Source organism: Aptenodytes forsteri, unplaced genomic scaffold (genome assembly GCF_000699145.1).
Source record: "Aptenodytes forsteri isolate BGI_AS27 unplaced genomic scaffold, ASM69914v1 Scaffold2, whole genome shotgun sequence".
NCBI lineage: Eukaryota > Metazoa > Chordata > Aves > Sphenisciformes > Spheniscidae > Aptenodytes > Aptenodytes forsteri.
Window position 1 is genome coordinate 6,343,021 of NW_008795695.1, and position 11,999 is coordinate 6,355,019.

The 11,999-nt window shown below is 43.4% G+C and overlaps 1 protein-coding gene across 2 annotated transcripts in view; it reads right to left on the reverse strand.

The window, feature by feature from the left end:
* The window catches only part of GRIK1 (glutamate ionotropic receptor kainate type subunit 1), a 172,328-nt gene that overhangs the window by 15,823 nt on the left and 144,506 nt on the right, over window positions 1-11,999 (reverse strand). Inside the window, exons 12-14 of one of the 2 annotated variants that reach the window (XM_009282942.1) lie at window positions 10,146-10,264; window positions 5,717-5,934; window positions 297-522 (exon numbers count right to left, since the gene is read on the reverse strand). In XM_009282942.1, the coding sequence (XP_009281217.1) occupies window positions 297-522; window positions 5,717-5,934; window positions 10,146-10,264 (563 nt within the window). The remainder of the gene's footprint in view (window positions 1-296; window positions 523-5,716; window positions 5,935-10,145; window positions 10,265-11,999) is intronic. The other variant, XR_002086234.1, reaches the window with a different exon arrangement.

An 11,999-nucleotide genomic window follows, 5' to 3' on the forward strand; every position in this document is an offset into this window, starting at 1 on the left:
CTAGCAGCACAGAGGATACCCAGTTTGGTACGCATGGGATGCTCCAGGAGGCAAGCAGGTCACTCAACTTTGTTCTGCAGATGTAGCCTGCACTGTTATATTCCCTCTTGCTTGCAGACACTGCTTGCAGATGAGCAGGGCAAGAGTAGATGTTTTGCCTAAAAGGAGGCTCCTAAGGTCTGTTTTGATGAGAAAGGTTTTTAAAAGACTGGGACATGATTCAAATGGCCATCTAAACTTCTGAAGGGAACATTGCTGGGTGTGCTCCACAACAGCTGTGCTGGAAAGCATCTTACCAATAGGGGTTCCCACGCCGTAGCCTTTTGAATCGATGAGCCCCCCAATCTGGGTGAGATTGCAGTTTCTCTGAGTCACGTACTCTATGCTGGTCGACTCCATTAGGAGCGCATAGTCCGTTGTGAGCACACGCTGGATTCCCTCATCGTTGTTCTTCACCAGCGCTGTCTGCTGCCTGCTGCTCATGAATGCCCACATCTTCTCATATGTTGATATTTTGGATTTCTAAGGAGGGAAAACGAGGCACAGAATCACACCAGCACTCAAATTACACTTGTAAAATATTCCTCAGCCTTTTGTTATGACCAATGCCAATAGCACATCTCGAATGAAAGAGAATCAGTAGCAGGGTTTTCCTTCCTGCAGCCTTTCTCTCTTACTGTGCTTTATGCTGAGGAATCTCTTTTTTTGCTTCTTTTTTCAGTGCCAGGAACTTCATTACTGGCACAACTGTGAAGTGCTTTGAAATTTTTTGGGCTAATGCTGTTATGCGGATTACAGCACATAACCCAGCTAAATTAGCACAGCTGGATACTGTTGCACTCCGAAGCAGTGCTTCTGCCTGTCAGGGCAAACGCACTACTCCAAAAGCCTGATGATGAATAAAGTACCGGCTCTTTTGTATTGGTATCACTTGCCTAGAAGTCATGTACTTCAAGGGTAAAGCTTGAGAAACAAACCCAAAGCAGCTTCTAAGCAAACTTCTGCTTTCTGCTTTCCATTGCAACCATACTTAAGGGCTTCATCCTTCTCCCACTGAAGTTAAGGGGGATTTTGCCACCGACCTCAGTAGGAGTGTCTACGTGTCCTGTGTCAATGCCCAGCTGCACAGGGAAGAGGGATGCCAGAAGCCCCAGCCGCCTCCGTACAGTGTTGTTGAACTGAACTTCCTCCCCGCTCCTTTCCCCGTGCTGCGGGAGCCCTGAGGGATGAGGGCACCCTGCAGGGAAAGGCAGTGCCGGTGCCCCCTTGTTCGCACTTCTGCCTTCCTTGGAGGGTATGAAAAGAAAAACTGAACCTGCTCAGGGATGTGCTGGAGGCCTGTGCCCGCTACCCTCAAGATGTGCTGCCTACAAACCAAAAAACCTTCAAGTGCTCGCACAGTACTAACATGATCAAACCTCTCTCTTCCTTGTATGTTCTCAAACAACATTGAGCACACAATGTCGCTTTTGGATTAAATATCGAGGTAGACCTACAGACAGCTGGACCAGTAGAAACCGCCAACAGAAATGGTTTTGTCTCAAGACGGCAAAGCCAACCGTTGCTGTTGCTGCAGCCTAGCACAAGCCAGACACACACAGACTGACTTTTTAATGTAAATATGAGCCGAAGGTCCTCCACACACTTACTTTTCCCCTGTTCTGGGGCAATGTATCCTCACTTCCTTCATGGGCCCTAGCTTTGGTTTATAGCCTTCATTGCTGATTTTAGGCTATGTGGAGACTGCATGTGCTTACTAACCAGCAGTGTCTGTGAGAAGCTGGTTTTCTGGTTCTTTGAGCTTTAAATGTTAATGTTTTACTTGTAAATTCAATACCTGTGAATGTCAACTAAATTTCACCTAAGTTTAGTAAGCCACAGGATACCACTAAACTTTGAAGATGGTTAAGTGGCTCTTTACTAGAAGAAGCCATTTTTACTGCTCAGTTGGGAATATTTTTTGAAATTGATGATAAATTTATGCAGTAGATTGAGTCTGATATTGAATTTACTGGAAGGATGTATTCCTTATTCAGATGAGTTTGAAAAGAAGATCATAGCTTCTCAACTTGCCAACTCCCATTTTTTTCAGGATAGATCATATGCCAAATTCTGGCCTTTGAATTTTCATTGATTTCAGTAGAAACATGTCTGCACATCAGAAGGTAGGAGCTGGCAAGAGTTGCAACATGAGAGTAAGACCTATTATCATAAAGGGCCAAGAAAGCAACGGAAGATTTATAGACATGTTGGAAACAGAGCAGGACAGCAGTCTGGAGAAATATGCGTATGTCACAATTAGTGGATGCGAAACATCTTGCCTTCAGTTACATTGTTCCCAAATTTGGACATGCACACAGATGGTGAATGCTCCCTGAGATCCTGCTGGGCCACCTGCCTAGAACCCCATCCCCTCGCTGGAGCGCTCCTTAACTGTCCAGGCCCTGTTTTCTGGGTATTGTCATCTGGTATGGCCAGCTCTGGGATCTGTGTACAGGGAGGAGGCTGACTATGAGGTTCCTTCGAAGTCAGGACTCCATTTTTCCCCCCAAGTAATTTAAATTGCTTTTGTTTTCATTCCCACCACTACCTGGCTAGAAGGCATAGTCACTGCAGAAACTTTCTTGAAAATATTGCCTCCTTAGCAATAGTTTTTCTGGGGACACTATTACAACAGGGATACTAGTGTAAGACATTCAAAATTAGTGGAAAACCACAACTGTTAGTATATGGATTATAAACAAGACTAAAGAAAAAAAGCAATGTAAGTTTGAATACATGCAAATAGAGTTTTCAGAAAAGCGGTGGAAGTACCTTGCTTTTCTCATATGGTTCCCAGCCTGCATCCCATCCAGTAGGTACATTGTGTAATATCATCTTTCAGGGGCTTCCTGCTCCTACTTTAAGCACAAAGTCTTAAACCAAAGCTCTTCAGAGTCTGCTTTGTGCCAGGATCTTTTTCTGCACTTGATGTCTTCAGAAATCCTTTTGCCATGTGTGTCTCTTACAGACCTGAAAATCAGACCCATCTGGTCTCTGCATCTTGTGTCCTACATGACAGGTACTCTCTTGTTCCTCTCTCCTCTGTAGCGAGGAATTCCCAGAGTGTCATGGTTTTGCTTTGAAAAAGTGTTGGTCTGAAAGAATCTGTTGTTTCTCTTGGCATTTCTCGTTTTAAGTACTGGGCAGAGCCCTTAGATAAATTCAGTCTTGCGACATAGGAAGCTCTTGAAATAATGACCTTTCCTCAGTGCAACCCAGCCCTGTGCTACACTCCTACAGGACGTTTGTACTGCTGTTGCACCTGGCTGTGCCTTCCCCTTTCCCTGTCCCCATCACATCAGCACTCCCAGGTGGCAGGACTGTCTCTGCGGCAGAGGCTGCACAGCGTGAAAAACACCTTTCACCCCAGCTCAGCTCCTCCAGCCCTCAAATCTCAGGGGCACGGTTGTCAGGCCGTAGCCCTGGGCGTTGGGGAGCTCCCAGAGTCCATCACGGCGTGGGGCAGCCTGGGGAAAACTGTCCAGGCCAGGTCAGGACTTCACAGCTCCCCAAAAGAGGCAGAGTTATTTCAGGTGTCTTCTCTAGAACCGTTATGGCAAAGGTGCTTTTTCTTAAACTACCGTAATGCCCGTGCAGCGTGGGAACGGGAGTAACTGCTGCCCAGAAACCCTTACTCCTGCCTTCTCCTAATTCTGAGTATTTGGGTTTACATCCTCCCAGGTCTCTTACTGGCATGTGTGTGTGCGCGTGCTTACTAAGCTCAAGAAGCGTATGCGGTATTTTACAGTACAAGGGGGGCAAAGTCATGCCCTCACAGACCACACAGTATTCCTTTTGCATACATAAGTTTCTATCATATTTATTTAATCTACTCCGTGATTTTTTTTAAGTTTTGGACAGCGTAAAGAAATCCTAATCTTGTGAGGATCTTGACGAGCTTCTGCAATTAAATTGTTAACACCTTTTATATAACACTCTGTGTGTCTCACTGGTTTACAAGTGCGATAAATTGTATTTTTCATGCATCTTTCACTATGTCACCTTCAGTCTGCCAGAGAATCCATCTCCATTCTGTACAAAAACTAGTGTCCTTTCACTTGTGTTTGTGTACATGTGTATTTCAGGCACAAACAAGCTAGCACGTATAGCATATAAATATTTAATCACCTTGTCTGAGTTTTTTTTTTTTTTAAAGGCTTACATTCTTTTAAGCCTACAAATTTTAACCACAGGGATTAACGGTGCAAAAAAATCAGTGTAAAGTCGAAAACAGCTCTAGAAATTTGTTCTGAACTTTTCAAGTTGAAATTCAGAAGCTATTGCCTCTAAAAAAACATGGAAGCAACAGGTTTTGAAGTTTTCTGTCTGATGCTGAATTTGACTTCAGAAGAGCAATGGCAGTGACCATCTTTGGGCAGTGAAGAGCTCTTAGACTAAGGGAGTTTCCCAGAGTCCTTCAGAAGCTGGCACAGCTGCTTTCTCTTGCCTTATATTCCTGATGACAGTCCGGTACTTGCCTTATGCAGTTTCCAGGAGTATCTCCAGATGGGTTTCCCAGCATATCTTAATGGAAATGTCAGCTCATCATTTCAAGAACAGAATATAACGAGGCTCTGAAAAATACTGTAGTTTGTGCGTTTCTTTCGGCACGGAAACATTTCTATTCAGCCACAGGAGAGCCATTAAAGGGCAGTTCACCCTCAACAGCTCCAGCAGGGATAGCCTACCATCAGATCTATTACACGATTGAAACGTCCTTGATGAGCATTATTCGTTTTGAAAGATGACCCAAATACTTTAGCCAAGATCCTTTTTGTGTGTAAGCATTTTGCCTCATGTGGAAGCACAAGGGCTTGTGGTTAAAGCAGGGAAGGGGGCTCGGGCTGGAGCAGCAGGGGAGAGGGCTCGTGCATGGCACGAGTGCTATTTAGCCCCACATGCTTCTTCCCCACAGTGTCCCATCCTCTTCAAAGGCACTGCATGTTTGACTGTCTAGAAACACCATTCTTAGATGCTACAGTGAAAACCATGATACCAGTTCATTCAGTGCTTAACTTCCCTGCTGAGACTACCGATGAAGCTGCTAATTAATTCTAATTGTCACAGGATTTTTGTGCGTATATCTTATATTTATAGCTTGTTGGCTTTTACGTTGACATTTTATGAGATTAACCCATTTTGTATGTAATTAATACTAATAGTGCGAAAGAAAAAAAAATGCAGTTATCTACAAAGCAATTAGCCACAGAAAATGATCTTTTACTTACAGATGTGTTCATGTATGTATGTGACCCGTATATTAAGAGTCTGTGTAATGTTGACCGTGGACCATTGTAAAAAATGGACAAACAAACTTGCATTTTGACTGCCTGCAGTATTATTCTGGTGCAAATGTGACCTTCAGAAGTGACCTTAGCCAAGTGGCTGAGATTCCGCCCTGAGAAACATGCCTTTGTTCCCTTCAGATCCTCCCATCAAAGGCATGGGTTTGGCCCTCACAGCAGTACAGCATCAGATTGCCTCTCCATATGCCTTGGGGAAAAATGTCCCATCTTTTACATTAATATTGATGAAGGATCCTCTACGGACTTGGGCAAATGATATATTTACTTATTACACTAATCCTTTCAAGTGTTGTTATTCCGCCTCACCATTTAGTGCTGGAAGGCCATGAGTCAGTCTGACTGTACAGAGCTGACTGATGCCATCTTACCTTGAAGAAGGTCATTGTGGATCCATCTCTAACAGCCCCATACTCTATCTTGGTTTGCTTTGCCAAATCGTCTGCTGAATCGATGGGGGATTCCATCCTCTCCACAGTCAGAAAGGCAGCCAGGTTGGCAGTATAGGATGAGATTATGATTAAGGTGAAAAACCACCATATTCCTCCAACTATTCTGGTAGAAAGAGCTTTGGGCATCAGCTCTGATCCTGTTACAATATCATCAAAACAATCATATTAAAATGATGCTGAAAGATGCCTTTCCTGATACCACAGACTGTTTTTAGGCACAGAATGCTTTTATGAGCTGTAGTATGATAAAATGATTTAAACAATAATCTCACAGATGCACAGCTAGCATTTATAATGGGAAGACACTATGAAGGGGATGTATGCCATGATACATGACAAATGGAATTATCCTTGGGTCTAAGCCCCATTACATCTTTGAGCTAATGCTCATTGTGATATCAACCTCTTACATCCCCAGCAAGCTACACTAGTATTTTTGTCCGTTTCCTGAATCCCTTTTTGCCAGTATCCTGTAATCAATCTTTTAATCTGAGCTCTTTAGCAGAATGCTATTCTGCTTACAAGCTGCCTTGCAGAAATTCCTTACCAGAGAAACCTGCCCTGTGCATCCTATTGACATACCTATGCAGAAACAGGGCGATCAATACGGTTCCAGTGAACTCATTGGCCTGTGTGAACCTGAGCTCAAAACCCAGAACACGTCTTATTATAAACGTGTGGTTTACATTTCAAAATTTGGAGGGTGAATGGACGTATCCTTTGGATCTACAGGGCAATGCAAAGTTTTGGACAATGTATTTAACACTCAGTATTGATGAAAAGGTTTTAACAGATCTGCCCGCATGTCAAATTGGCAAATATCAAAGTGATCTGCCATTGCCATAAAACCCCACAGAACAGCATGGGTGGGTGTTAAGTGCACTGAAATGGCTTCCAAACAGCTCAGGCAAACTGTATTTTAAGCCACATAGGTACCCATATTTCTAAGCATTCTGATGCAAGTTTTGTGCTTTTTTTCTAGAGGTGTCCTCACTGAACTTAGCTCATTATGTGGGATTCAAGGATCTGGTTCAGAAAAGCACTTAGACAGACACTTGAATACTTTTGACTTCAAAGTCAAGCCTTTGCATAACTATTTTGTTGATGAAGGATGGACTTAAGAAAGTACTTAAGTGCCTGTGAATGGAGATCTCAGCGCGTAAAGCTTTTGATGTGACAAACATATTTCTATTACTGGAAAAATGTGTTGACGTATTATCTCTCCCCAGCTATTTAATGATTTCTGTAAGAAATTTAAACACGTTACAGAGAATATTTTCAGACTTTGCAAAAACTCTGAATGTTACTTTTGGGGCAAAGACCAAAAGGGTAAAAACTTTCCAAACAACCAGCAAACAGATTTAACTTAGCTTTGTAAACATATAGACATGTCTCTTAAAGGTCAAGGCTAAGCATAGCCCAAGGGTTTGAGTAGGCTGACAGAATTGCCAAACTGCGAGAGCAGATGCTCTGCCTGTGCAGGCCTGTGCAGCCCTGGTGCTGCACAGATTTCAAATTAAGCCAGCAGTCTAAAACCAAAAACTGTCACTTGAAATTTTCGAGTCCAAATATACCCATTTCAAGAGCTGTAGCTCTATCTGGGTTTATGTTTGTGGTCTGTTGTACTTTCTTGCTTTTCAGATTAGATTTTTTTTTTCAGTACAATTAAATCTTTTCCTTTTTTGTGTTGTTGCTCTCAGGAAAAGTGTGTGTTTATTTCTAAGCTGCGGTTGACCTGCAAAAGCTGGCTTCTGGGAGTGCTGATTCAGGTCATCCTGAAGGTATTAATTTTTTTAAGCTTAGACAACTATACAAATATAATTTCTACACTTCAACCCTGATGTAATACCTAGCTCTGACATATATATCCCAGTAATGCATAATAGGCAGATACCTTGCAGCTATCTTAACAAGCAACCACGAAATCTGCCAGCACAGCCTTACGGTCACACAAGAGAGTAGGCGGAGAAGGCCTGTGTGCTAAATTTGTGCGGTGAGATGCCAAACCTCCTGTGATTTCCTCTAGCAAAAAGTTGTTTGTGAAAAAGCAGCAGGATACATTCAGGTCAATTAAGCTCAAGACGCCAGAGTCTATTAATTATGCAGTGAGCTACAGTTTTGCTTTTGGGAGGTGCTGAGCACACTCCGTTCCCAGCTGAACCAAGCGGGCCCAGCATGTCTTTTGATCACTCCCATGATTATTTCAATGTTCACCTTTTCGAGGGCCTTGATTCCAGCGAAAAGCATTAATATATGCTCCATGCTCACCGACTTCACCCTAAGCGCTCTCCTTAATGGGATAGTCCTGGTCTGACCCGTCGCCTGGCTGAACTGGGGCTCTGACGGATAGCTTGCCTTTCTGAAAGTGATTGTTCCTCTGAATGGGTTGGATGAAATGTGCCCTGTTTGGATGCTTTCAGAGTATGCATAACATATCTGAGACTTTCAGGGGAAAAACAGGGGAAGTAACGTCTAAATAAAAATGTTGCTAGCAAGACTCGGGGTCAGAGACAATACTTGCTGAAGTCTCTAGTGCCTTTTTATGGCAGACATGACAGCCAATCCTGATCCAGACTTTGCTCACGCTCTGTAGAAAAGAGAAAGTCTGATCATCACATTTTAAAATTTAATAACAAGCGGCTTCCAATCAAGCATAACAAGCAGCTGCTGCCAACAAGAAAGAGCGCAACGCTAGATGCAGAGTTTCACAACCATTCATATCATGTTCAAACTCTTCACATTAACGATGATGCACTTACAATCACACGCACCACAAGTTTGTACATGGAAACATTTGTGTTGCCTTACAAATGTTTTTTCTTTCTTTCTTTCTTTCCTTTCTTTCTTTGTTAGTTTCTTTCTTTCTTTCTTTCTTTGTTTTTCTTTCTTTCTTTCTTTCTTTCTTTTGTTTTATTTTTAATCTTCTTGAAAGACAAGCAGAGTCTGGTTGGGGCTGACTGTCATGTACCCAAGGTAGTGGTAACGAGCAGACACTGCATCCCACAGTTTGCTGTGGATGATGGTAAACTCCAAAAAAGGCAGTACATCGAAACACAAAATCCTGGGGCACTTTCACACACAGGGCAATCACAGTTATATACACACACCTGCCTGATACTGTAAAACCTCAGTCTGTGTTTTACGGATAAATTGGAAGGAAAACAAAACAAAAAACCAAAACAGAACGGCTCTTCCTTCATCCAGCTTCCTTCAAAGTAATTTCTATGAGGAAGCTCTAGATCCTGTCAGTTCATTAGTGCACCAATAAAAGCAAGTGCATCTTAGGTACAATACAAACTTTATTCTCTACCATATCTAGGAAAAAATCCTTCTCATTTTTTTTTTTACTGCTACTCATGTCTGTTAAAGAGGGAAGAATAAACTGTACCTGGATGAATGCAGAGATGGTTTTATATTCCTTACTTAAATGTTTAGGTATTTAATACAAAGGTACTGCTGGGCTTTCCTCTGGATTGCCTTTTTGGTTGTTGTCGTGGGGTGGGGTTTTTTTGTTCAGCTTTGATTCAACTTGAAATGTTTGTCAGAAAATATTTTCATTCTTTTCAGTGGACCCCAGTTTTGGTGAATAATGATTTAATTGGAAACCTTAGAACATACACGCCATAAACAAATGTGTTTAGTACACATATCTGTTTGACTTCCCATATGGAGTAAGCTTCACTGCCCTTCCTTGTCAACTGAGTAAAATGTCAGCTGTTTCCAAAATCATCAGCAACAGGGACTTGTGACTGGGTTAAGTTAATGCTTCTAGGGTTGGATGCATTTACAGAAGGATGGGACTCATACCTGCAGAAAAGCCATAAAAAAAAAGGTTTGGTTTTGGTTTTAAACAAAGTGTTTTACAAGTGCCAACAAACTTAACAACCCTTCTGAAGAAAGAGCATCTTTTTTTGTTTGGCAGTTAAAACAGTTTTCCTAGGGTAGCTAAGGCTGTTACTGTTTCTGTTGGGATGGAGCCCAACATTTTCCAGTTGCCAAACCTCTTATACCACTAAACTCAACTTCAGCACGAAGCACTTCATATCCCTCTTGCGATTATTTTACATTTCAGCTCCAGAAACTCCCGTGTGGCCCTGTCCGCTTCCCTTTCTCTCAGGTGCTTCCCCTCCTTCCTCCTGCTGCAGCCCTATTCTGGGTTTCACAGGTTCCCCTCCTCTGCCTGCTCCCGGTTGCAGTGGCACGTCATTTTCTTCCTTTCTTCTATTGCTTAGTTTCGGAGATCAGGTTTTACAGTATATGTTGTATTTACAGAGGGTGGAGTTTACCAGCACAGAAGCCCTTGAGCAGACTGTGGGACGTGTGCGATAACGAAGTGTAACCGGTGTACCTTGCTGCATGAGAGCTCCAACTCCAAACCAGAAACTATTTAGTAAAGTAAAATTGTTTTCCACCACATCTGAGTCTGGGTTGCACGGGTGGGGGTTATACCATTCATATGGTGTAAACCTAGAAACTATTAGTAAAGTAAAATTGTTTTCCACCACATCTGAGTCTGGGTTGCACGGGTGGGGGTTATACCATTCATATGGTGTAAACCTGTGGCAGTTAACAGAAACAATCTGTAAACATCAAATAGAGTACACACAGCGGCAGCAAACCTGCTGAACAACGCACAAAGTGAGGAGGTTAATGAAGAAAACAAGAAAAAGAAAACCTCAGCTGAAAGGCTGTCCGCGGGACGTCTCGCAGCTGCCTCGTGCAAGCTGTGGAGCAGCGCTGCAATGCCAGGAGCCGTTTTCACAGTCCCGAATCTAGCACAGGGCTACTCCCTTACTCCTCCCGCTCTCAGGTTAGAACCCTCAAGGGTGAGACTGCTGCAACGCCCCACGGCTTGCCTGCCCGCACCACTGACAGACAGACAGACATTTGCAGGGGTGGGGGAACAACTGGAAGCCACATAGCTGCTCCCTGGTAAAGCCTTTAGAAAATAATGAAGGAGTAGCAGCCCTCTAAAGGCAACCATCGTTAGTTGTCTGTAGCTGAGATGCTGGATGCAGAACGTGCTCTCCTTGTGTGAGGTTGCCGCGGCAGCGGACAAAAAGGCTGCCGACCGTTTGAAGGCGTTCAGGAACAACTGCAGTGCCTGAAAGCCATAGGGCCACGTTGTCGGCATTGCGGGGAGAGAATTACGCAGAGGATTGCCTTTAACGGAAGAACTCTGCTCTATTCCTGGCGCACCATCCTGCAGCTGCAAACTGTGCCCCTTCTGCTCTGCACGACACTTGGCAGAGTTATGTTAAGGGCTGTTTCTCCCCAAGGTACCTTGCATGCTGTTGCTTCCCACTGCTGCATGGCTTGCTGCATACTTTCTCATGAAGTTTATGAAGAAAGCTTTAATCAACAATGTCATGCCAATACATTTTAATTACTGTTTCAACAATATAATTAAGCATTGAATTTATGCATGGTTGCAAGCAGCGTGCCTTGCTTAGCTGAAGTAATGAACTCTGATAGTAACGAACCTGCTAACTGAAACAGTATGTAGCTTAGGATGCCATTAGCTGCACAATATTACCATTACTAGCACGATAGTGTTAAAAATGGTAACAAAAGATGCAGTTTTCAGGTTCAAAATACAACAGTTCTGCATACAACAGTTAAAAGAAAAGCAATCACCAAGTTACGTTTCAAATTTGTGCTAGAATAATGGAACCAACTGTTGTGTAGTAACAAAATTGTTCCCAATGCAGTTCATGCACACGTGGGGAAACACATCCTTAACAAGAGACCCTTAACAAGAGACAACGTACAGGTGTATGTTGCCTGAGCGGCCAACCGCCATAGAAGTGAAGAGGTCCCGTGCTGAGTGTTTGTGCACGGGATCCTAGAGTGTCAACATGGGACAGTAAGAAGAGGTACAAATAAGTCTGCCTGACCTGACTGGGAAGCTGTGCTGGTTTTGGCTGGGGTAGAGTTAATTTTCTTCATAGTAGCTCATATGGGGCTGTGTTTTGGATTTGGGCTGAAAACAGTGTTGATAACAGAGGGATGTTTTCATTATTGCTGAGCAGGGCTTGCACAGAGTCAAGGCCTTTTCTGCTTCTCACCCCACCCCACCAGCGAGTAGGCTGGGGGTGCACAAGAAGTTGGGAGGGGGCACAGCCAGGACAGCTGACCCCAACCGACCAAAGGGATATTCCATACCGTGTGACATCATGCTCAGCATATAAAGCTGGGGGAA